Source organism: Gymnodraco acuticeps, unplaced genomic scaffold (genome assembly GCF_902827175.1).
Source record: "Gymnodraco acuticeps unplaced genomic scaffold, fGymAcu1.1, whole genome shotgun sequence".
NCBI lineage: Eukaryota > Metazoa > Chordata > Actinopteri > Perciformes > Bathydraconidae > Gymnodraco > Gymnodraco acuticeps.
In genome coordinates this window covers 104,953-131,382 of record NW_022991509.1, presented here as the reverse complement: position 1 = coordinate 131,382, position 26,430 = coordinate 104,953, and the positions used below count along the sequence as shown (strand labels likewise).

The following is a 26,430-nucleotide window of genomic DNA, read 5'->3' as shown; positions in this document are numbered from 1 at the left end:
GAAGAAGAAGTAGGTCCTTGGATCACAGCCTCAGGCAGGGGTGCAGCCGCGGAAACAGTTTGAGATCCAGCTTCCAGGTGGGCAAGGACACGAACAAGCTGATCTGCCAGGTGGTTTACTTGGCTGTTCACAGATGTTTGGAAGCTTTCTTGACGACCACTCAATTCTCTCACTCCCTGGTCAATTGATTTCAGCTGATCGTCATGCTGAGACAAAAGCGTGCCTTGTGAGCGCAGAGCTGCTCTGAACCTGTCTGGGTCGGCTGGGTCCATTCTTTGGTCAGTTCGTACTGTTAAGAATGTCACGAGGCTCAGGACCCAAATGCACAACACCAGAAACAGATTAGAATTAACAAGGTCTTTTAATTAAGGTCAAATACAAAACGCTCACTTGGAGGATCAAAAACTCTAAACCAAAAAATATCTACATGACTATCAAAAATATACTTCACACGATCAAGGGATGACTGGCAGGCTTGACGAGACAAGACGAACTGACACAAGACAAAGGGAGACGCAGACTATATATACACACTAGGTAAGGGGACACAGGTGGCAACAATTAAGGGAGGGGCTGACAATCACACTGGTGGGAAAAACACACCAGGGCAGGAATGCTCTGAAACGAGAGGGAAAGGTTACTACAAAATAAAACAGGAAATCACAAGACAAGGCAAAAGACAAAAGGACTGAACTAAATAAATTAACTTAACACAACTGTCTAGACACCACAACCTGTAACAACTTACATATCTATCTTTAGTATTCTAAAATGATTCATTTATTTTTCATAGCGTGAAAAATACAATAGCTGTGGGAGTATTTGGACTGTAGGCTACTTGTAGTATATTTCATTATTTCTTTTATTTGATTAGATTTATTTCGAATGTATAAAACAAAAAATGAAATATGAAAATGAAATGAAACATGAGAATTATATAGAAATGTAAGCAGTGTCAAATTGATAAACAAACATATTACTGATTCTAAATGATATATAAACAAATGATCTAATTACACATCCGAAAAGGGTCCATGGGAAGAAGTTTACACTTATTTAATCCCACCCTTTCTCCCAAAAAATAAATTTTTAACATATTTTAGTTTTTTTCTTAAAGTAATAAATGTGTTAATGAAAAACAAACAAAAACAAATAAATAAACAAACAAATAATTATTGATTACAGTTATTGTTTTTTGATAGTTTTGCAGCAATTGGACTTTACGCAATGTTTGTGTGCGTGCGCGCCAGTGTGTGTTAACGTGGCCGCCGTTCCAGAATGAGTATGTCTGCACCGCTCTGCGTGTCCATGCTTTATTGTTGATGCTGTGCAGCTGTTGGCAACTGTGTGTTTGTGCAGCGGCAGCCGTGTCATGTTATAGGCTACTGTGCTGGTGTTGTGTGCCTGTAACATGACTTCTAATATATATGTGTCCGTCTGAATAAACTTTTCTGCAATCAGGCAAGAATAGTTTCCCTAACCCTAACCCAAGTATAGTTTCCCTAACCCAAGTATAGTTTCCCTAACCCTAACCCAAGTATAGTTTCCCTAACCCTAACCCAAGTATAGTTTCCCTAACCCTAACCCAAGTATAGTTTCCCTAACCCTAACCCAAGTATAGTTTCCCTAACCCTAACCCAAGTATAGTTTCCCTAACCCTAACCCAAGTATAGTTGGCTTAATAGTGGCTTATTTGAGTTAAAATGCGTTTTAGGACATATTAAGTATGTTTGGTCTTGAACAGGCTGGGCCCACCTGGGCCACTGGTTCAGAGTGCTTGTTGTTGCAGCTCTGGTTGAATGGGGCTGTTCCTCTGAACTGATTTGTTAGTGACTGTAACTGTCTTTTTGTCCATCTTCTCTCTATGGCTTTTAGCATCTATCCTCTCTGGCTGTAGTGCTTGCCTCTTCACTAGAACTTCTTTGCCACCACCCAAAAAAAACTTCCATACTTAAAGTAGTAGGCTCGAGCCTACCCAATGTTTTCCAGCAGGCCCTGCGAAATGTGAGGGAGAAAATACAGAACAGCAGCGGGTCCAGAGCACCGTTTATATACCACAGTGGAAGCGACAAGTACGTTTTCAAGATTGTGTTGACAGAATTAACCGTTTCCGTCGACACGACTACGTAGAACTGCAGCGACGAGGCAACGTCCGGAAAGTTGCAAACAAAAAAGGCCACCACAACTGCACCTGGAAGAAAAAAGAGGGCACAATTGCTCAGCTTGAAGGACATTCAAATAATATTGTAATTCATTACTATTTAATATAATATTTTGGCTAAATGCAGAATATCAAAAACATACCGTAGACAGTTCATGACATGTATAAACATCTTTATCTTTAGGTAACTTCAAGCTGATATCAACAACACTGCACATCTAGTCCAGCATCTCTGGTGCTATCTGACTGTCTAGGAAAAGCAGACATGTAAATGTCTCTAGGGTCACAGTGTCATACTGTATGTTTATTATTGGTTGCGAAACTTCAGGATGGTAGTTTTTATCTCATCTTAAATGAAAAAGTGTTGTTTTTGTCTAGAAAAGTGAACACAAGTCAACTGAAACCAATGCAGAGTTATGTTCAGTTCATTTATTGTCCGGTTACTAACCAAGAGCACGAGTAGTCATTAAGGGACAAGCACTCAAATCAAGCACTAGGGAGATAGATAACAAGATGTAATCATGTTCAATGGCTCACCCATTAGTTTTAGAGCCTTCTTCTCATTCAAAAGTAGCTTTCCATTCTGATGGCACTGGATGGCTCGTCTTCCTTCTGGAACAGGCCGAGTGAGACCCACGTTTCTCCTCTGACGTCCGTTCTGCCTCAGGTAGCGCAGGGTTAACAGATAAAGAGTGCAGATGGAGACCAGTGGGATCTGGAGTTGGAGGTTTGCAATGCCTGTGTGGTTAGTAGATAAATAAGCATATTGTACAGCATTTACTTACCAGAAAGAAGACTACTGCTCTCAGAAGTAAAGCTACTCCGTAGATGTGTGCAGGATCAGACTCGATCATCTCACACATAGTGGAAACATGGAGGGTCTCTTCTCGCGTGGCGGCAGTGTAGTCCAGGATGCAGGCACGAGCCTGGTCATAGACCAGAGCAAAGGGAACGGTTGAGACCAGAGAAATGATCCATACTGAAAGAAGACATGGCAGCCGAGACTTCTGTTGGAAAGGAAGGAGAAGCGAGAAAATAAAATGTGTTCAAATCATGTTGGTTCAAATAGACACCATCCTAATGATCCTTAGCTTTTTTTGCTTTTCTGTAATGTTTGAAAAGTGAAAAGTGATCAACCTTCTTGTGAGAGACGGACCACATGGTGTGGCAAATGGCTGCATAGCGATCTAAGGCGAAGATCATGATAACCCAGCTGGAGGTGGCAGAGCACACTTGGCGGATCATGAAGTAGACTTTGCACACTGTCGAGCCCAGGATCCACGGGTAGGTCTCCCAGTAGTACCGATACAGAGTGATCGGGATGGTCAACAGCTGAAGAAAGGCTCAAATGTAAAAAGAAAGTAATTTAAGGTTTTCACATCGATGATGGTTTCTTGAAGACGGCAATAAACCAAAGGTGTGATGTTAAAAGGAACTACTGAAATGCAGGACTAACAACATTAAATTAATGTTGTTAGTCCTAAATGTGAGCGCTTTATGTAGATATGAATTCGTTTTAGGTTTAAAAAACACATTAGTCCATGCCCAAATTACATTGATGGCTAAATGATATTCAGTCTACAACCTTGCCATAATTATAATAAAACGGAATGTGAAACCTAGAAGCACTTTACTTGGCCTGTGGATGAATGTTAAGTGATTGTTTCATTCAACGTCCCCCTCATGACAGGACAATTAACATGGCTAAAACATTCTGTGTATAATTAAATGGAAAAGGCATTTCAATTTCATTTTCATGTTATATTCACATTATTGAATTTCAAATTTCATTTGGCAATTAAATCAAAGAAAATGACATTTCCAATACAATACATTTAATTTCATCATTAACATATACTGTAAGTGTTGGTCGCAACTTTAAAACATTTCAAATTGTTTAATTAAGTTATAATTTGGCCAAAGACTATGCATGCAAATGAAAGCTGTTTTTGAGATATCAGTTCAATATTGTCATGAAGCAGTCTACCGTGAGGCGTATGATAGCAGCATACCTGATATGACGAGGCTCATAAGGTAGAAACGAATGGGACTGACTCTCATGTGAGGATCCATTAGGAGGGTCAGGATGCTCACGCCATTGAATGCCAGCTGTAAAGTGGTAGGGGGACAGCATTTAGTGGTCTACAGCGAGAACAAAACAAGTAGTGTTTCATTTCATTTCAAACCTTTATTTAGCCAGGTGAATCCCATTGAGATCATCGATCTCTTTTTCAAGGGAGACCTGCTGCAAGTAGGTTCCACATGAAGACATAAAAACATGAAACAACAGAACAACAAAAAGGACATCATACAACACAGTTACAGGTTTACAATGTACATACCTACCAACATTTACAGGTACCAACAGTATCAGATTGCATAGCATCTATCCGAGCTTTAAAAACATGCAGTGGAACCAGATTGCTCAGTTTCCATTCTTTTTGCAGACTGTTCCAAGCAAGAGGAGCTGCGCACCTAAAAGCTTTCGTCCCTAAGTCAGCCCTAGCACCACCTGGCACATGTAACAAAACCACAGCATGCGATCTCAGGCAGTAGCCACTTGCAACTCTCCGTGTGATCAGAGAGCAGATATAAGGTGGTAGTTTACCCAACATGGCTTTGTAGATGAACGTGTACCAGTGACTGAGTTAGTGAAGGCAAACCTGCCCCGGCATACAGAGTACAGTGATGAGTAAGTGCTTTACAGTTAAGTATCAAATCTCAGCGCACTGTGATAGGCGGCATCTAACTTGATCAGGCAATGGGCAGTGCATTCATATACATCAGATCACCAGAGTCCAGCACAGGAAAAAAGGTCACAGAGACTTTTCCTGGCCTCAAGTGAGAAACAGGACTTGTTCCTGCAAAATAAATCTAGCCTAACCCTCAGCTTTTTAAGCAGGTTAAGAGAGGCAATAATCAAGCCATGAATTGCAATTTAGCTTAGTGCTGTATTTTATCAACAGACTTTGTGATGTTATTCAGGAGGTAACATTTGATTGTGTGTGAAGTAAGCCAAGTATATTGACTTACTCCACAGAAGAAGATAGTGCTGTAGAAGATGGTCATGGCGACAGCACATTTCAGCGGCTGCCTTTGGGTGACACTAACATAGAGCTGTGGCTGCTCGCCGTGGCTGACATTGCAGCTGAAGAGGGACGAAATGTGATCTGAGAGGTTCATGGTGTTAGCTGTTAGAGAAAGATGTTAAAGAGAAATAGATCATTATTATTAATGAAAGTGACAATAGTGCTTCAATAAGCAGGCATTATTCCGGATGGAGGTTATTACATTACATTACATTACATTGCATTACATTACATTACATTTAGCTGACGCTTTTATCCAAAGCGACTCACAACCTTGAAGAAAACAGAATCATAAAGTACATCAGGTTTCATAGAGCCAAAACATTTCAAGTGCTACTCAACTGGCTTTAGAAAAGCCAGCCCTTTATTAGTATATAAGTGCTTTGTTAATAGTTCTATCGCTCGAAGTGGAGTCGAAAGAGATGAGTTTTCAGTCTGCGCCGGAAGGTGTGCAGGCTATCTGCTGTTTTTAATGAGTAGGCAATATCTGCTTTTTTAAATATTCAACCGGCTGATTTTCCGGTTGCTCTCTCAAACCAACTTATTCATTTTAAGAGGGCTCTTATCAAGGGTAAGCTTTGAGAGAAGAAGAAGAGACACATTTAAGAATTAACAATTCTAATTCACCCCTTTTTGGTGTATTATGTTTCTAAAATGCAAATAAAATTGTAAATGTATAATAATAATAATAAAAAGCTTGATAAAGTACACATTACACACTGCTGTACAATACACATGCAGTGATTTTAAGCCTTGGTTACAAAATAATGTAATGTAGATTGACCCAAATCGTAAAGTAAGCACATCTAAATCTAAAAAAAGGTAATTGACACAAAGCAAATCAATCTTAGTTAAATAATAATAGCCAAATACATATTAAGTGAAAGAGATCGACATTAATCAAATCGGCATTTTCAGACCAAATGATGCCACCTGCAGTGAATGGAATCTAGAGGGAAAGTTCATATCAAGGTGTGCATGGTATTGCCTGCAAATATATTCATCCGTCAAGGATTTCATCAACGTAAACAACAGGAGTCTGATTCACGTCTGAGCACACACCGTCCTACCTGTTACGCTGCAAATATAACCAGTTGCACAAAAAAACTGATTGATTTTCAAGAGGCGTTGTTGTAAAGTTGAATTAACCTTTCAAAGGTGTATTGGATAAATAAAAATCAAGACTTACGTTCCGTCAATATTGCAGGATGAAGCCCGTCAGCTCTTCTCACCCCTTGCTGTGTTCACTTCCCTCCTTGCCTCTGACACTCACTGACTCCCTCTTTCTCTCTGTAACTCTCACTACCTCACCTTCTCTCCCTCGCTCCATCCAATTCCCTCTCTCTCCACAATCGATACAGTCAAAAGGTTGGTTGATAATTAAAATTCCTAAATAATTCAAAGTTGCTGCTTAAACAGGCAAGACAGTCTGATAGCTTGTGTAGATTTTTTAAAATGAGTAACCAAGATATTCCAGAGAATGACTTGTTTCCCGCAGCATTGTTGATCCACAGAGAACATGTCTGGATGTTTCATGCATATCATTACTGTGACTATGGCATGATAACATAATTACATTACTTAAACTATCAATCATTATATCATTTCAAAATCTGAAGGGAAAAATTCAACAATTCTCAAAATGTTTAACAATCTGAAAAGGAAAAGTTAGACAAATATTCAAAGACTGGAAAGGAAAGATCAAACATTCTTAAAACTTTAATTCATATATTTGTGAATGCTATCTGTACCAAATTAAGTCTATTAATCATTCTTATTAGCCATACTTACCTGAACATCTACTTATGGTACTTGGAAAGGGTTCTTCTGTGTTTATCTAATGTTGAATATAGAATATACATTTCTTTAAATTGTACTTCTCTAATAGAGGATCCAGTGTGCTACATAATTGTTGTATGAATTATTATAAATATTTGTTTTGGGCCAAAACTGAAATTAATCCAGTCCTTGAAACATCCTTTTAGGTCTGTGCATGGATAATACATTAAAGCAGCGGTTTTCAAAGTGTGAGGCGCGTCTCCCTTGGGGGGATGAGAACAAAATAACGAGAAACAGTGAAATCTAGCTGGTTAATTTCAGCTAACTTGCAGTGTGCGAAAACGCCCACGTCCGATCGTCCGGGACAGGGCCGGCTCTGACCAATTTGCTGCCCTAGGCAAGATTTTAGCTGCAGACACTCACTATGACTCACTATGACTCGCGCATGCATGCATGAGCGCGGTGTGGCATGACCACCAAAACAGAAAGATATGGACACGAGATGTGTGCAAATGTATTTAGTTTCCTATCCATGTGGACATTATTTAAGTGGGGGGGGGGGGGACCTCACCTCCTCTAGGGGGGTCCGGGGGCATGCCGAGGATTTTTTTTTATTATATTGAAGTTAAAAGCATCAATCTGGTGCACTTCGAGAGCAACATGAAGAGATCTATGGATTAGGGATGTGCATCTCCATCACTGAGGCCGATGGGATGCGCATCTCGATACGTTACCACGATACGATTTGAAACACATTTGAAACACCGATTTGATGCGATACGATACGATTCACCCCTGTTGCGATACAGTTCGATACGATTTGATTCAACATTATGCGATACGGGGCGATACGATGCGATTCAACACGATGCTAAATAATGATACTTCAATTTGGTACGACAGAGGATTTTTGTTTTATTCCTCATATGCAGAAAATCATACATTAACAAAAAAGTGCTTTACATTTGTGACCCGCTCTCTCGAAATCAGTCGGAAGTCGCAACGGCTCATTTCAAAATAAACGTGGATTTGCGTAAAAAACAATTTTTTCGGGGTTCTTGGCTTTCAGAATATGAAACTTTTATTTCCAAACTCACACGATAAATACATTCTTTAAGCTTGTAAAGGGAAGAAGACAGGCAATCTGCTCTTCCGCAGCGCCGCTCCCCCTCCCTCCGCTGACATTATGAATGCAAGCGTATAGTAATCATAGATAACACGGCAGGGTCCGTTACAGTTTGTTTTCATCTGGTTTCAAATAAACAAAGTCTTGGCTTTCAGAATATTAAACTTGTTTCGGCAAATTCAGATGATAAATACAACTTTGAAGTTTCGGCATAATTACAAGCGGAGAACGGAGTAACTTAACGTCACAGCAGGCAGAACAACAGCCGGTGTTTCTCGTGAGGGTTTTCCCCGGGAAACAAACACAATACACACAAACGCAAAATTACACAAACACACACACACGCAGCGACGTGCAGTCAGGGGAGGCAGAGCCTCTGCCATACTCCAATGTAACGGAAAAACAACTAAAGAAAAACTAAATAGTAATAATAAAATGTCTCCACTGATCTGTGTTGTAAATGTGATTTATGTTTGATTCTAATCGCTTTTTATAATCAAAATCAGCAAAATTGCCGAGCTCCGCTACAACTACATGGGAGCGATGAGGAGTGAGGCAGGGACGAGCTCTGCCTCTCGTAAGCCCACAGTAACTGGCTGGAGCGCGGGCACTAATTTAGCGCGGGCACTAATTTAACGCGGGCACTTATTTTGTGAGAGCGCTGCAGCCAGTTACTGTGGGGTGAGGTGAGGCACAGATGAGCTCTGCCTCACCTCAGAATGCGTCACCCCACAGAAACTGGCTGGAAAGCGGGCCCTAAGCGCATGCCTGCACCATCTCACTGTATGTCACCAATGTAATGTTTGTAGATCCCTTTATTACATTTATCCTCGCCATTTATCCTCGTCTCTAAATAACTTATTTCACGTATATATGATATTTAGGCTCGCTGGTCTCATCATACAACGGCAATGAAAAAAGCACCAGGGGAGGCAGCCATAACCTCTGCCGCACTGAAGGGGGCGCACGTGAGCCCACAGGTCCTTGTTGCTACTGTTATTCTACGCAGAGACGGAAGACCAAACAACAAGCTAGACTTTTGAAACTAGAGGAAGATAAGGAGGACTTTTACAAAACAGTAATAGAGATTGTTGTCCAGAAGGAAAGCATGGACTTCATCTTCAAGTCAAGGTAAGACCACCATTGGTAATGAACATTGGATCTTACTAAGAAAGAACAATCCAATATGTATATGTTGGGTATCCTTTTGTTGAACGGTCTGTTTAAAATGAATCGAAGCATCAGACTAAAAAAGCTTTTGAAAATAACCGAACATTTCGATTAAGGTCAAAATATAATATTTGTAAATCTGACTCTGAAAGAGTCCGTGCCTCACCAGCCATGAACCTCACCGCACGTCACTGCACACACGTATACACACACACACACACACACACACACACACACACACACACACACACACACACACACACACACACACACACACACACACACACACACACACACACACACACACACACACACACACACACACACACACACACACACACACACACACCACACACACACACACACACACACACACCACACACACACACACACACACACACACACGAGCTTCCCCCAGACCAGTAATCCAAACAAAAATATCTTCCCTCCGTAGTATTTTTGATCATTTGCTAACAACCAATCAGATCGATGGATTCCAGAGAAGAGGAAACTTTAAAGGCCTTTTTCTCAACATGATGACTCGGTGACAGTCATTATATAATGTGACATATTTCACTTAATATTTAGAGTACAAAAACAAACCTGATATCATTAGAAAGCTAGGAATATCCTCTTTCCAGCAGTGTATACAACTCAAAATGTGTCTTCGGGTCAATGCGACTGATTTCGATAGAGCAGGTCACATATTTGGTTCTCTCTGCTAGTGCTGCACATCCCATCATGCTGTTTATTTTTTTACCTTTTTTACCTAAAACTCTCCAGAGTTCAATGTGATAACACCTCACAGTTAAACACTTTAAGGATGCATTGCTCATGATTAACAATGTGCAAATAACAGCTGCCATAGAGCAATGCCCATACATCTGCAGCCTGATGTGCTGAACACTCAGAGGCTGACTCCCCAGAGAGCAGAGAGCACTGGTTTCTATAGGAACAATAAAGAAAACAACCTCTTTCACAAACAACCTCTTTCATACCTGCTTACAGTCAGCAACACATTAAACTGTGATTGGCCATCACAGGCTGCTGTAAACTAAACACCTCTCTGACAGAACACCTCACTGAGTGATTTCACGCTGTCTGACTTTCAGGTTTCTCTTTTCAGCCGCAGACCCCATGTCGCCTCTTTATGTGCGTCGCTAAGTTCCTCGAACTACTCGTGTACTTCAAAGCGGCTCGGCATCGTTTACAATTTGAGAGCGATGTTTCAGATTGACCTTCTTTCTTGAAAAATCCGAAGTGTTGCCAAACGTTCTGAGGTTATCAGAGCCTCTCAGTCTTTCAGGAGAGAGCTCTCTAAAGCTCTCCCCCCTGCGGCCACTTACACAGTCAATTACAGTGTTAATAAAAGCTGTATACGTTTTTTGGGAGTTTGATTTATTTTAAATTAACACAAATACAAAATTAAAACCTATCATTGCGCACTAAAACCATTATTTCAAAAAAAAGAACTATTTCACGTAAACCTCTGGTTTTTACTGGGGCTGGGGCGGTTCAACTTTATTTTGGGGGGGGGTGCCATAGTTTATGAGCGCTGTACGCAATATAGGCGTGGTTCTGTTAGTATAAGATAATAAGATGTATTTTGTTGATCCAAAATCAGGAAATTGTGTTGTTATGAAATTTAAAAAATATATTATATCTTTTTAATTTCTAACTTTTTAAAAGATCGGACAAATACATCTTTCTATTGACGTGTCCGACGGACAAGTGACGTTTTTCGCCCATAAATGTTAGTTTCTGTTCTGCTTGTCGATTCCTAAGGAAATGCATCTCGCCGCTTTCTGTTAGACGGGGCGGCCGGGACGTGTAGCACAGTGGCAGGGTTGGGAAGCAAAACTCGGTTCCGAGTAAGAACACATTCACTCACACTCACTTAACAGTTAAGCCCTGAGCCTGTTTTTCAGGTTTCAGGCTCGAAAATGCCACTAACACAACAAATGATATATCTTCACTTCTAAAAAGGGGTAAATTAATAATTATTTTTCTCAAAGCAAGGTTACATCTGTGAGTTGGATGTAGAAGTGTCAGAATCAATATAGATGTTTTTATTTTAAAGTAAATTCAGATGGAACATAGTAAAAACATGTAAATTCTAATGTCCACCTAAAAAAAACCTTTACTTATAGTGAAAACCACCCTTGCATGATGGGTTAGTAGACGAAAAGCTTTAGGAATCCAAACTATAACATATAATAAGTACCCTGTATCAAGATTGATGCAAAACAAGTGAAATTTGACCTTTTTAGAGAGATTTAGAAAAATAAAGTCTAAGCGGACTCACCTCTGGGTAATTTGGGAACCATCGGTTCCATTTGAACTTTTTCACTGTAAAAATCATTTTATTACTTTGAATTATCACTATAGGTATTCATTCCATCCAAATACAACTGTTGTGAAAAAAATAAAAAAATAAAAAAAACAAAGGCTTACTCTTACAGTGAGCCTCTGAATTAGCCCCGAGCGAAAAATGCTAACCTATTACAGCACCGAAAATCACTCCTCGCTCCCTTATTACTTATCCTAGCTGCACATCCAACACATCGTTTATGATCGCAAGGAGACACAGAATCTAACGGTGCCCACCTGAACAGCCCAACACTGAAAGATACAAACTCGCGACGTTATCAACAAAAACGTACATCAAAACAAATGGCGCTAGCGCTAATGCGCTAGGCTAACAATGACTTACCTTCCTCGTTGTCTGGTCTAAACTGGTCTTCAATGGCATTAAAACGATAAAAACGATGATGTAGTTAATCCATAGATTAATATCCAATGGGGCTGTGTCCCCTTTGAAATGTTCTGATAATCTATAAGCAATAAAACTGCAATTCCGTTATCTGCTGTCCGCTCTGTGCTCCGTGCGCTCTGGGTCCTGCTGCAATACCTGCTTCTTTACGCTGTAAACAATAAATGAAGTCGGCTGCGTAATGTTGGCACGCTGGCTGGCATTCTTTATAGTTTACGCAGGACCATATCTCTGGAACCCATTGGTCGATTCGTGTGATTTACACCTTTTTCTTAACCATCAGAACCAATAGAATCGATGGGCAGTTCCCAAATCTACGTAAACATTACCATAGCGGACGTAATAGAGAAGCAAACGAAGCATATCTGAAAGTGCAAGCCTGGACGGCAATACTTTATACCGAGTATATTGCCATACATATGATGATTGATTATCAGTAAAAAATTCTACGTGACACAAAGACATTGGATTAACCTTGAGATGCGTTTTTATTCCATTGAACACAACTTTTGATCACAAATCAAAAAAGGTAAGACGTAATTATTGTAATATTTTTGGAACCGGATGTTGTTTACTTTCTCTTTTCTGGCTGATAGCTCCAGGAATTCGAGGTCTTACAGTGATGACATTACATCTGTGGAGTCTCAGCTTTAAATCGTATATCTTGTTTGTGCAGTTAAGATAGTAATAAGGGCATTTCTACCGTGTGTTGTGTGTAAAAAAGCGTTAGCATTAGTTAGCATTGTTTCGCTCAATGCTAATTCAAAGGCTTGGTATTACTCTTGTGTTTTTCTAGCTAACAATTGTTCTTATTGTCAGTTAGCGGAGTTTCTTACCTTTAAAAGGGTATGAAACATTAATAGTTTCATAAATGTTAAGAAGCCCTGAGACATGTGAGAGAGAAAAAACTGTGGGAGGGGTCCACTGGGGTGACCTTCGGGCTTAACTGGTTAATCGTTTAATACTCAACAGAATTCTACAAAAAAATCAGCTGACACAGAGACAATGGTCTTCTTTAGTATTCACTAAGCACAAGAGCAGACAACAAACTAGTACAAATTATTAGTTATTAAATGAGCAGCCAACAATCAAAATTATGAAGTTACTGTTTAAGGACATTACAGGCAAAAATATCGTTTTTTCATGTACTTGTTATTTTGGTCTATTTTGCTTCCATGTTTTCTTTCCCTCTAATGGAAATAAAACTTCCAAGAAACACATATACTGTATATGGTGTTCGTTTTACTACCATGTGTGAATTCATTTATAGATTTAACCTCTTTAGCCCCACGGACCCGCCGAAGGGGCCGAAATCACAACATCTGCAAGCAAAAGTGTCTGAGGGCTTCATAAGATTTAATAAACTATGAATGTTTCATATCTATGCAACGGGAAGAAACTCAGCTAACTGATTTTTTTAAAACCTCAAAGCTAACGCTGAGCCTCTGAATTAGCCACAGGCAAAAAAATCTTAAGGCCGTTAGCACAGAACTCTAGCTATACCGATCGATATACTTATTGGATCTGCACAAACAAGCTTAGATAACATCCTGAGTCCACAGATTATAGAAATATAAGGATCATCACTGAGCGATCAGAACAGGGGAAGCAAATACAGACGACACATGACGTAGCTTTAGGTAGCAAAACACGGAGATATGCTAACCTTAGCTGTTATTCTGATCAAAAGTCGTGTTCAATGGCATTCAAACGAGAAAAAACGCGGCTGAAGGTTAATCCTTTTGGTCGAATGTACTTATTGTAAGTCGCTTTGGATAAAAGCGTCAGCTAAATGTACGGTGGCCGGCAGGTGCAAACGCTAAACAACGGCCAAAAACACACATAAGCAGGAAACACCTGCAAATAATGAAATGAAAAACCAACAAACCCTGAAAACACATACAATAGAAAAACGCTGCATTTACAGAAATGATGCAAGCTAAACCTACAACACACAAACCCAGAAAACAAACGCAACACAAAAACGCTGCAAATACAAAAACGATATGCAAAGTCAAAAGCACATACAACCGAAAAACACATTACAAAAAAAAAGACATTACAAAAACAAAACATTCCGGAAGTGCTTCAGGCCTCTAGGGGGCGCGCTACGTGGAACAGATCGATGTCTGACCAGACATAGAGAGAACGAACAAGAGGAAAGAAAGTTCATTTAAGTGGAGAAAGATATAAGAAGGTAAGTTTTGTTTTTTTATACATAGAGCGTCATATTTATATAGCTAGCGTTAGCGTGTTTGATCAAAGAGCTTGCAAGAGCCATTGTGCACCTAAATGTAACTCTTGACATATAGATATAGTATAGAACCGGGACGCCCCTCCCTACACGCAGATCACACAGACTGGGTGGGGTCTCACGCCCTCACCTCCTGGAGGGGGCCTCAACTGAGCCGCAAATGCGATGCGGTGATAAAAAGGAAATCAAATGTAAAAAGTTGAATTAAAATATTAAAACAGCAACACAACATTATTCCCACATGAAAAGCCAGCCTGAAGAGGTGTGTTTTGAAGGTGGGGGGGTCAGTGCAGTCTCTGATGTTTAATGGGAGTGAGTTCCAGAGGGAGGGGGCAGCGATGGAGAAAGCTCTGTCCCCCCAGGTTCGGTGCTTGGTTTGTGGGGGGATAGACAGGAGGTTGGCTTCTGATGAGTTAATTGAAAGACCGTTCTTTAATACTATTATAATATTTAGGTAGCCGAAAAATATCCACTCTTTTTGACTTAACCTAGCTGTCCTACATTTTATTTCTCCACAGATGTACTGTCCATTCTGTGGTGCCAGCGTGACATCTTCGCATGCCTTTTGTGGTGTCTGTGGCAGAGACATCACATTTCTAAAAGATGTGACTAACAAAGTCCCTGAGGAGATGCCCACCACTAGTGCGCATCTAAGTGCACAGCCTAGCACCAGTGCAGGTAAATAGGTTGTTCGTTTTATTACCAAACAATAAGTATTTATAGAAAACTTGGTTTAAAAGTTCGAATTCTGTTATTATACAAATACATCTCTAAACCATGTGGCTTACCTACTGTTGAATGTGTTATAAGATGTTCCTCAGAAGGGATTGAGGATGAGACTCCTATTGAACATAATGAAGAGTAATGAATGTTTTATTCCTGTGTTTTTGTAGCAGGAAGCTCAGCTGTAGAGTCCTTTCAGAAATATAGGGAAATCAAAAAGAGGGAGAGACCTTTTTTACAAAGGGACGGCATAACTCCAAAAATAAACAGAAATTGGTGAAGGTATGCAACGTTTTCTATTATGAATACATCTGTCATTCAAATCTGCTCACCACACTCTCATATAATGTCCGAAAAAATGTTTTATTCATTTGCATATTATTGTCTTTTTGCAGATTTCTGTTGGAGTAATGAGGAGGATGGATGGCTGCCTTAAACCTGTGAGAGGGAGGTCACTTCCCCTTAATGTTGAACCTCAATGGGCATGTGAAGAACTGTTGGCTGCTGCCATAAAAAAGCAGAAAGCCTTTAACCAGGACTTGGAAGATGGTGCCCATGTCTTGTTGTACCCTGATGCGAGGGTGATAACAAATATCCCCGGAACGGACACCCCTTTCAGAGTACAGATGTACAAAGAGGCCATTGGAAAGCCCTACCAACGAATTACGTTGTACATCTGTACTCTTGAAGCCGTTGAAAACAGTTGTAAGTGCCTCTGACATATATTCCCCCTTGTTTAAAGCACTAAACTGTATAATAGTTCAAACATAACAGTTGTTCTGTCTATATTTCTTAACACAATTCATTCCACCCTTCATTCCTTTCTCTTCGTGGTTGAACTTATGACGTCAAATGGTCTTTTATGAATAGTGGCAGAAGAAATGGAATTTAAGTATCAACAAAAGCTTCCAAACTTTCCTTCTGTTCAAACTAAATATAAATTCCCTCTTAAGGATTGTAATTCTAAATTAACCTTTTTTCTCACAACAATGTTGGTTTGTTGTGCCCTAAATCCTAATGTGAGAGTGAAAAAGACGGTCAACAATATAATGTACATTTCGATTGAATCCTTTCTGATTGATGTCAATCCAATTATTCAGGATTCAAACCAACATTTGATGATAGGTACAGACGTAGGGGAACAATTATTTGTATAGTATTAATCATGACACTTTTATTTTCTTAGGTTACACTGGAACAACCTCTTCAAGTGACGAGGACAGTGTGGTTGTTGCAAAGTTGCCATCTGGAGACAGTCTTGCTGACACCGCGGTCAGTTTGGATTTATCGTGGCATTTATTCTTAATTAAAGTGAATTTATTTTATTTCAGTCAGTCATTTGTGTGTTGTATGCAGGTGTGGGACTTTCCAAATGAACAGAGCACTCCCAGAATGGACAACAGTTTGCCAGGGTAAAATAAAACATTGTCAACATGTTATTTTGTGCCACAAGAAGCAGAATGTTTTAACAGTACAGTAGTTTGAATATATTTTTTGTTTACCTTTATCAGACCTCTCAAGCAGCCACAACCAGCGTCTGATCGGGTAAGACTAATTACAAATGTAATTATACCATGTAGGTTTGAATTTGTGAACATGAAATCAATAAATACCTTTGTGTGCTAATGACACTGTCATTAGATAAACTGCATCATTATTTATTGGGTAAAAGTAGGATGGAGACCCAACCCCATTCCAGGAAGAGGTCCAGTCTGCCCCGGGTCAGAACACCTTCTATAGGCAGGGGCGGACTGGCCATCGGGACGTTCGGGACGAATCCCGATGGGCCGGTACTGAAGTGGGCCGGTCGGACGATGTGGACCGGCCGGTAACCGGCAGGGCTCGACATTAAATGGCCCGCTGGCCCGGAAGCACTATTTAGACACCCCGGGCCAGCATAACGTACTTTCCACTTGCCCGCTCGGGCTCGGGTCAAAATACCAATACCACTCCTGTGGTATTGGTATTTTGACTAGCAATTTAGTTAAATTGTTTCGTTTATCAACGCTACAACAAAGCGTTCCGTGAGTCGGTTGTCGTTATTGGGTGAAAAGCAAACAGCTGTTTGCTGCGGAGCGCAGCGGGAGCAGGCTCCGGTGAGCGGGATTCACCAAATATTTTTAATACCAGCGGTAACCGGCCAAGCGCCGGGCAAAAAACAATCTTCAAATAAAAGAAAGTCACCGGAGGAGTTAAAGGAGAGTGACAGGGAGCATGAGAAGAAGAGGGAGAGAAAGTTTCAGCCAGCTTGATCGATGGAGTTGGCTGCAGTGACGCGTCCTAAAACCCTTTTATAATCTATCGATTAGATTTATGATTCGAAAATTATAAAAGTAGGGTAGACATGTGGAGATTATCCGGCTGAACAAAACGTGCATTTATCAAACAGGTTTGTTTTCCACAGACCTTATTTCCAGCTATTTTCCAAAACCCTTGTCGAGGGAACCAGCAGCTTACTTCCTGGTTTTAGGACGCGTCACTGGCTGCACCTCTCAATATGATGCCAATATAAACAAGGCCTTCTGTCGGCTCTGTACATCAATGCCGACCTATGCTGACAAGTAAGTGAAGAGTAGACAATATAAAGGTATTGGCGAAATGTCCCAGCAGTTTAGGATAATAAGGTTCTAATCAAATCAATTATAGCCATTACATGTCTAACTCCTAATGACAGGAAGGCAGAAAGTGCATTATACAAACAATAATAGGCTACTCATAATAATAGCAGACATTTTTTAACAATGACCACAATATCATTATTTTAATAAACCAAATATGAACAATTGAGGAAAATGAGGAAGAACTGATGATTAAAATGTTGTAGTATGTAGTAATGTAGTTAGTGCATAAATTACTATTGCAACAAATGTGTTAATTTTCTTCATTATTAGTCGATTTTTTTTTGGACGAATGCTCCGGGCCAGTGGTCACAATGGTGGGGCCAGTGATAATACAAGTCCACCGGCCCGGAGGTAGACATTATTTACCCTTAATGTCTACCACTAGTAAATTGTCTACCCCCCCCCGTCGACAATTTACTAGCGGTATTTACTTGCGGTACCGCGGTGGGCCGGCGGTACCGAAGTGGGCCGGTCGAGAGTCCCGGGCTGATTTGTAGTCCCAGTCCGCCCCTGTCTATAGGTAAACGATGTTGACAGTTGCATCGTGACACAGTTGTTTGGTGTGTATTTTTATTTGTACATTTGGTTGTTTGCATAGCCTCCAATCACAGTGGGTAACATTGCCAGGAAGCAGAACAATTATACTTTCATACATTTCCAAAGCAATCCGCGGCTTCAAAGGGGCCTCATTCGACCCCTCTCATCAGATGCAGGTTAAGTTTACTGACGATGAGGGACAAACTGAGGATGGAGTGGACACTGGTGGTCCCAAGCGGGAGTTCCTGACCCTCCTAATGGAATGCCTGAGAATGAGAAGAATATTTGATGGTCCACAGGACAGGAAATTCCTCAAGTTCGACAATGCAGGTAATGATGTTCGCAAATCTGTCTTATGTTCAATACTGTTCTGTAAATATAGGAGCTGCTTATGGATTTTGCAGCTGGATTTACGTGACAATTAAATGATCTTATACTGTATATCTTTATGATAACGTGGCAACTGTTGGTTAACGTCATAATAATTTAACAAAAAATATCAACAGCTGCAAAAGATGACGAATACTTTCATGCTGGGAGGATGATTGCAACTTCTATAGTTCAAAAACACAAGGAGAAAAAGAAGAAAACATCATGTCATGGCTCACTGTCTCAAAATCTGATTCTAAATGTATAATGTTCTTTATAAAGATATAACTACACAATTATGAATGTATAATATAAGCTGTTTTGTGTATTTAATCATGCGTTGGTCTACAATTGAATGATGGCTTCTACATATTTCACATAAACAGACAATGAAAACATGTGTCCTTCATGCTGATAACTAGTGTATGCATCTGCAATTAGTATTCTAAACAGAGTAGTGTGTTGAATCCTTATTTCTTGCCTTTGAAACAGATACCATACAAAAAGTGAACTTACTGTTGTGTTCAACTTCTGCCACAAACTGTACATGTTTGCCACAGGAGCCACAGAGCACTTGAACTGTCCCCAGATGCTGGCCACAGAAAGGACACAACATGGCGGTCTGAAAATACATACATTGATGTAGTAAATCCATTTGATCAAGTCAATCAAAAACACATGGTCTAAATAGTGGTTAGCTAAATAAATAAATAGATACATCATGTTCACCGTTGAATCTGTGATTTGTCTCTCTCTCTCCTTGAATGTCTAATGCACACTACTATACTGTCATTACTTTGTCCCTCTTCACATTTTGTCACTTTCTCTCTCTCTCTTTCTCTCTCAATGCAATAGCTTTATTAGCATGACCATAGTTACAGGCAATTGCTAAAGCTCTGTATAGTTGCAACATCTATACACAAATATAAACAAACTGCTAAGAATTCAAATGTCCTTTTTCCGCGGTATTCACTACGGCCCGTGTTATTTGCCTGCACTTGATTTGTCATCTCTTTACAATGTTCTTCCCTCACTGTATCTTCTCTTCACGTGAAGCTCTGCTCAGCTGGTGTAGTAGTTAGGCACGCTAACGCTAGCTACGTAAATATGACGCTCTATGTATAAAAAAACAAAACTTACCTTCTTATATCTTTCTCCACTTAAATGAACTTTCTTTCCTCTTGTTCGTTCTCTCTATGTCTGGTCAGACATCGATCTGTTCCACGTAGCGCGCCCCCTAGAGGCCTGAAGCACTTCCGGAATGTTTTGTTTTTGTAATGTCTTTTTTTTTTGTAATGTGTTTTTCGGTTGTATGTGCTTTTGACTTTGCATATCGTTTTTGTATTTGCAGCGTTTTTGTGTTGCGTTTGTTTTCGGGGTTTGTGTGTTGTAGGTTTAGCTTGCATCATTTCTGTAAATTCAGCGTTTTTCTATTGTATGTGTTTTCAGGGTTTGTTGGTTTTTCATTTCATTATTTGCAGGTGTTTCCTGCTTATGTGTGTGTTTTTGGCCGTTGTTTAGCGTTTGCACCTGCCGGCCACCGTATAAATGCAATGTAATGTAATGTAATGTAATCCATAGGTTATAGCAATGTGTCTGTCACTTTGAAAAAATTATTGATAATCCATAATTTCATTTTTATGCAAAAATCGGAGTAGAAAAATTAGCTGCTAATGATAGCCACCAGAGGTTAGCGCAGCTTCCGGTTTTTCTACGCGTCACTATCACTCCTTACAGCAGCAGTCACCAACCTTTTTTAGGGTGAGAGCTACTTTCAAAAAATAAAACAAGTCGAGGGCTACTTTTACTCCTCTTTTTTTGTTTTTTGCAGTGTATATATTTAGCACATTTTAACATTATTATATGCTGACCTTTAACCTTTGTGCTGTTTGGGTCTGTGGGACCCGTTTGCAGTGTTTACTAAAAGAAAATGTTTGCAATTTAATTATTGTAACCTGCTTTATTTGGGGGTGGATCTCACCTCCTCTAGGGTGGACCTCACCTCCTCTAGGGGGGTCCTCACCTCCTCTAGGGGGGTCCGGGGGCATGCATGGAAGATTTCTTTTTAAATGTTGAAGTGAAAAGCATCAATCTGGTGCACTTTGAGCACAACATGAATTTATGGACACAGCTCTCAACACTGTATACTTTTCAATAATCCAAACATCTTTAGAATATGATCACAACCAACAACAAATCATTTAAACTGGTTTATTCTTATCTTATGTTACCTAGCATTCTTTCTTTTTATTTATGCATATTTTACTAATCACTCCCCTTTTAAACTGTTGCAAGAACGTGATTGGTCGATATTCATTGTGGGGGGAGGGGTGTTGGATAGATATAGAGTTGTAGTAAGTAGATAGAGTTCGCTAAGATTGAGGTTTCGTTTATGCAAAGTGTCGATTCTTTAAATTACATTTCCTTTTTTTTGTGTGTATTTTTTACATTTTGGATTTGCTTGGCCGAGCTACTTATTGAGGGATCGCGAGCTACCGGTAGCTCGCGATCGACGTGTTGCAGACCCCTGCTCTAATGGGTCCGACTAGAAAGACAAATAGCGTTAGTTACGCCTAGTTTTTTTTTCATTTTCAGGGGGGCCACAGGGGGGTCCAAAGTCAGTGTTAGGGGGCACTGCCCACCCCGCCCCCCCCCCCCCCCCCTTGAACCGCCCCTGGCTCAAGGACCGTCTGCAAAGTGCAACTCCGAAAAGAGAGAATACAATAATATTCAATCACTTCACTATTATACAGTATATTTCTACCAAACTCACCACACACATCAATAGTCTCCTGGTGGTCAGACTACAGCAGAGAGTTTGGAAGAATATGGTTTTTGAATAATTTTGGTGAAGATTTATAATGTAAAATCTTCAAGAATGCAGGATTCCCGACATGGAAGAGGGTGTTGAGATCTTCATATGAAGTGAATACTTAAAACGAAAGTTAATTGAGATCATGGTATGAAGTGAATACTTAAAAAACGAAAGTTAATTATAAATCATACATGATCAATCATATTCTTGTATAAACCCATAATGAGAATGCTTCTTGACGGTTTTTGAATATGTATCTATGCTTACAATTTTTTCTGTTGCTATTTTGATAACTTTGCGTTTTGAAAAGAGGGTGTTGTGAGTTTTCATAGTATGTTTAATACTTAAAAACGAAAGTTAGTTATAATCAAATATAATCAATTATATTCTTGTATAACCCACAATGAAAATGCTTCATATTTTAGGTTTTCTATAGTTACAGTATAAACAAAACAAAGTGGTGTTTAGGTTGAGTTTTCTTCCTCTCCTCTGGCAGCAGTCCACAGGGAAGGGGGGGGGGCTTCACACTAAGGGGAGAAACATTAAGAGGCCAAAGAGAGTTCATGTCCTTTTTACCTCATATGAAAGGGTGTCTTATCCCATAACAGCTGTGGAACATGTTGAGACATGTTCAGCCTTGTACATTATGCGCATGCGCGGTTTTCAACTGAATTGGGTGTAAGAGGAGGAGTTTGTTTTTTTGGGTTTAGGATCCAGTTTTTTTAGCATAAAGAGACTGGTTTTTTGAGAGAGCGCGAGAGAGGGGGGGTGACCCCTGGTAGACTCTCTCCCGGTAGGCTGTGTGCTTCAGAGCTGGGTTAATAGCTCTCGGTAAGGTCCTTCTAGACGGGGTAAATATCTCTCGAATTTATTGGTTGTTGGCTGAGTGGAATGATTTGATGAGAGAAAGTGTGTGAACCTTTATAAATACCGCGACCTGTGGGGAAAATCTGGTCCCCCGAATTTTGCGGATAGGAATGTGTTTTTGAAAGGTTAATCCGCCGTCTGTGTCGGAAAAAGTGTTTGAAAATTATAAATACCGCGACCTGTAAGGACCTTCCTTCGAACTCTTGGCGGACAGGAATGGGTTTTTGAAAGGTTAATCCGCCGTCTGTGTCGGAAAAAAGGTATGAAACTGATGTAAATTGAGTTGGTGAAATGGAAAAGTTGAATGCGCTTTTTATTGTCACCGGTCTTTTTACGAGGAAATACCTCTAAATTCTATCGGGAGAATTTTAAAATGTCACAACTGAAATGGGCAGTTGAAATTAAAACATTTTGGTAATAAATGTAAGACTGTGAATTAAAGTTTCATTTGAACATGATCACAGCACGGTTTTTTTGTTAGTATGATTATAATGCTGTGAGAGAGAAGGAAAAAACCCTGTATTAGTTTGGACCTATTTTTCTTCAAATAAACTGAATCCCACCTGTTGGATTGGGATCCTTTAAAAGACACCTGTGCTCTCCTCTCCTGCGTCAAAGGTAAGATTGCACCCTGCCACACACACTTAGGTAGGAGCACACTCCATTTACTGATATCAAAATCCTTCGGGATCGCTTAAACAGATTAAAAAAGAGTTGTCTGAATTGAAACAGCAGTTAATTGAAACCTTGGTTCTTCGGGGGGGGTTATAGGCCATAAGGTGAACCCTGTTATCGTTTCATCCCGCTCCACAGAAGTGAAACTACACAATCTTTAGTTCATAAAAAAGAACGAGTCATGCTTATCCACCAAAAAAAATATCGTCGCTAAAATTCCTGCCAATTCTTCTAGGCACGTAATTATTGGCTGAACTATTCCCTTCGAAGCGTAATAATATCTTGGTCCAAAGTCGTGCCACGGTTCGTCACGTGATCGTGCTACACCAATTGGGTAGCTGCATATTGTCAACAGAAGTGAAAGATGGCGGCCGCCATGGTTACGCTAAACCAGACCAAATGGATTCTAAACAGTGCTGTATGCTTGTTTTATGTCATGTTTTGTCATATGTCTTAATACATCACTAAGTCCGAGGTATTTGCGTTATATACGCGGTATTTGTGAGAGGTTTTACTCTCTGGGAACAGAGTTGACCATCGAATCAACATTGACTAGCAGCGTTTATCAGCCAACTCCAGCTACAAACAATTTCCCCACGGGGATTAATAAAGTATATCAAACTCATATTTATCAAACTATCATTCCTGGACTGCCATGTTCACATCGCTAGGTTCATTGGGATTATTCCATTAGACTGAGGACTTTTTGTCTGTCTGTTGTTACCCTGTACACGTTAAATGCACTCTTAAAATAAACATGACTTGATTTCTGCGTCCAAGAAGAAGGTTAACTTGTTACGTTAAGTCATTTAGATCAATAAAATGCAGTACTTCCAGGCTGAAGACTTTTCTTTTTGTTGCTGCTTTTAATTGAACTATTCATATCTTAGACTGCACTGTAACTTTTATCCATGTATTTTTTCTTTTAATGTTTCTTTTATTAGCTTTTCTTTTTAATGCCTGATTTTAAATGCCATTTTCTTAATGTCTTTAATTTTTTGTAAAACACTTTGAATTGCCTTGTGTTGAAAAGTGCTATATAAATAAACTTGCCTTGCCTTACTTATACCAATGTCCATTGATTCATTTATTTACTCATTCATCCCTCCACAAATGAAAACAACACTGATGAACCATAAAAACGAGATTTATTACAAATATAAAAGGTATGACATAGAAAACAGTAGAAGGACATGTAATGTAGTATAATTGATTGGTGTCAGGCTGGGCGGAGCGGCTGATTGGTGCTGTGATTGCCTCAGCTGGTTAAAAGAGTCCTGCTGATTATACTCTGTTCTAGTACCAAAAACAAACGTATCTATGAGTGATGTGACACTTCTACTAGTGTCAGTTGGGCAAGGCTAGTGTCTAGACTCAAAACTGTGTCCCATGATGCACAATGTCCCAGTCTGTTAAGCAGTGATACAATGCGTGATGATCCAGTTAAATGTCGAACAGTTAAACCTAAAGCCAAGGACTTGGGTGTCTGCTTGCGGCCCTTGGAAGCAAGGTACACAATGTCTTGACAAACAGACAACACTTTCAAATGTACGTCATCATCAATGTTGACATAATGATCCAGTGTTGGCTCCTCAGTGGAACCTATAATCCAGCTGAGCAGATTGTATAGTCCAATGGGGACAACAGTTTGAGATTCAGTGACATTTACATTTTCAGAAGTGGGAGGCCATGGGCATGACATGCCAGGAGTGTCACTAAGCAGTCTTTTCAAAAACAACGCTGCTGTATACAGTGTCCTTGTGTCCTCATGTGTTGTTTGGCACTTTGTTCTCCCTGTTTCATTGTCGCTGTCTGTCTGGCTCAATTCACTGGACTGTGTTGTTTCCGTACCGGATGGATCTGGTAGCATGTCCACGAGTGCATCCTTTGACAGAGTCTCAGCAAAAACCAGTTCGCAGACGTTGCGCTTGGTGGGCATGTGAAACGCTAGCTGAGGGAAATCTTGAGCCAGCCTCTTCTTCAACAGATCCTGTCTGTAACACAACAAAACAGTGACAATTACAAGTCACAGGAGTACCATCAAAAGCAGAGTGGTGGAGGTGATACAAGACATTACAGACTAGAACCTATCTGCCATACAGCACATTTAACACCAAAGAAGCCAAATAAAGGCCCACATCATCACAAACAACACTACACACTACACATCATGGGGGTTTCTCCAAACAGGCCTGTCATACACATTTTGTTTAAAGCTGGCCTTGCACATGATAAATAATAAGACTTGTATTACATTGCAGTTACCTGTAGTTTGAAGCATCAACACCTTCGTTTGCTTTCACCATGTCAATGAAGGCCTGCCTCAGCTGGCCCATTCTAAGCACCTCATTGTTGACAAGCAGCCTCTGGCGGATGATCCTCTCACAGAACAGCTTGTAACTGGCATCAAACATTGCCTCATCCCTACAACACATGAATGAGAAGTAAATAAATGGATAAATGAATAAGTGTTGTGATTGTGTGCACATATAACAGAAGGAAATTGGATGTTTACTTATAATGTTAAGTATGTGTATGTGTATATATATATATAGCCATCGCCGACACACACCTGGACTTCAGTCTGGTGGTAGTGCAAATAGGTAAGCAATCCAAGGAGAAATAACTTACTGTTCTGTCTCTGGTTTGTCAGGTCTCAGCAAAAACATGGTGTACTGACTGTAACAGCTTTTGTGGTACCGCACCTCCAGAGCCACACAGTCTTTGTCTTTTATATGTAAAAGAACACTTTGGTCATCTTTCTTCTCAGCAGCTTTCTGCAATTTGACTAAACGGAAAAAAAGGACAACTCAATGAGTTTGTTGACGTATCTCTCACACATAATTGTACCTTTCAGTTATTCAACCACAGAGAATGTGTGTGTGTGTGTGTGTGTGTGTGTGTGTGTGTGTGTGTGTGTGTGTGTGTGTGTGTGTGTGTGTGTGTGTGTGTTGTGTGTGTGTGTGTGTGTGTGTGGTGTGTGTGTGTGTGTGTGTGTGTGTGTGTGTGTGTGTGTGTGTGTGTGTGTGTGTGTGTGTGTGTGTGTGTGTGTGTGTGGTGTGTGTGTTGTGTGTGTGTGTGGTGTGTGTGTGTGTGGTGTGGTGTGTGTGTGTGTGTGTGTGTGTTGTGTGTGTGTGTGTTTGTGTGTGTGTGTGTGTGTGTCGTGTGGGTGGGGGAGGGGGTTTGCTTCCCTGCTTTTAATGTTTCAGCCTTACACCGTTGATCCCTTTGTCGCTTGCCTGCTTGATGATCATTTTCTCCTTCATCTTGCATATAATGCACAGGGCAGGAAGGACGGGGCCAGAGCCTGCGATTGGCAGGCCTGACCTTGATCGTAGCTTCTCTGTTTGGCTTCGGTACGTGCTGCGAGACGTCGATGGGATGGGCTCGACCTCAAGGTCCTCCCTAACGTCTTGATCTCCCTCACGTGCGAGCCGTCTTTTCCACCTTCGTCATGGCCTTTGTGTCGGT

At 40.3% G+C, this 26,430-nt stretch overlaps 1 protein-coding gene, 1 long non-coding RNA gene and 1 pseudogene across 2 annotated transcripts; all 3 read right to left on the bottom strand.

Moving 5' to 3' along the window:
- Window positions 1–1,651: 1,651 nt before the first annotated feature.
- Window positions 1,652–17,511, bottom strand: LOC117533220 (annotated as a pseudogene).
- Window positions 17,512–18,178: 667 nt separating this feature from the next.
- On the bottom strand, window positions 18,179–19,801 carry LOC117533222. The gene is made up of 3 exons (XR_004567023.1): window positions 19,743–19,801; window positions 19,119–19,224; window positions 18,179–18,499 (listed from the first exon to the last, which is right to left on the bottom strand). It is a non-coding gene; the product is annotated as an uncharacterized LOC117533222 (long non-coding RNA).
- A 4,333-nt stretch (window positions 19,802–24,134) lies between these two features.
- On the bottom strand, window positions 24,135–25,701 carry LOC117533219. The gene is made up of 3 exons (XM_034196839.1): window positions 25,591–25,701; window positions 25,225–25,383; window positions 24,135–24,953 (listed from the first exon to the last, which is right to left on the bottom strand). The coding sequence occupies exons 1-3, from the start codon at window positions 25,626–25,628 to the stop codon at window positions 24,278–24,280; spliced, it is 873 nt and encodes a 290-aa protein (XP_034052730.1). The 5' UTR covers window positions 25,629–25,701; the 3' UTR covers window positions 24,135–24,277.
- Window positions 25,702–26,430: the final 729 nt, after the last annotated feature.

Excerpts from the sequence above, each read along its gene's own strand:
- LOC117533219 (XM_034196839.1), bottom strand. The coding sequence starts at position 25,628 with ATGTTTTTGCTGAGACCTGACAAACCAGAGACAGAACA. Across the intron at positions 25,384-25,590 it reads GACAAACCAGAGACAGAACA|GGATGAGGCAATGTTTGATG; the intron begins GTAAGTTATTTC and ends CATGTGTTGTAG. Across the intron at positions 24,954-25,224 it reads GTTGATGCTTCAAACTACAG|ACAGGATCTGTTGAAGAAGA; the intron begins GTAACTGCAATG and ends GTTGTGTTACAG.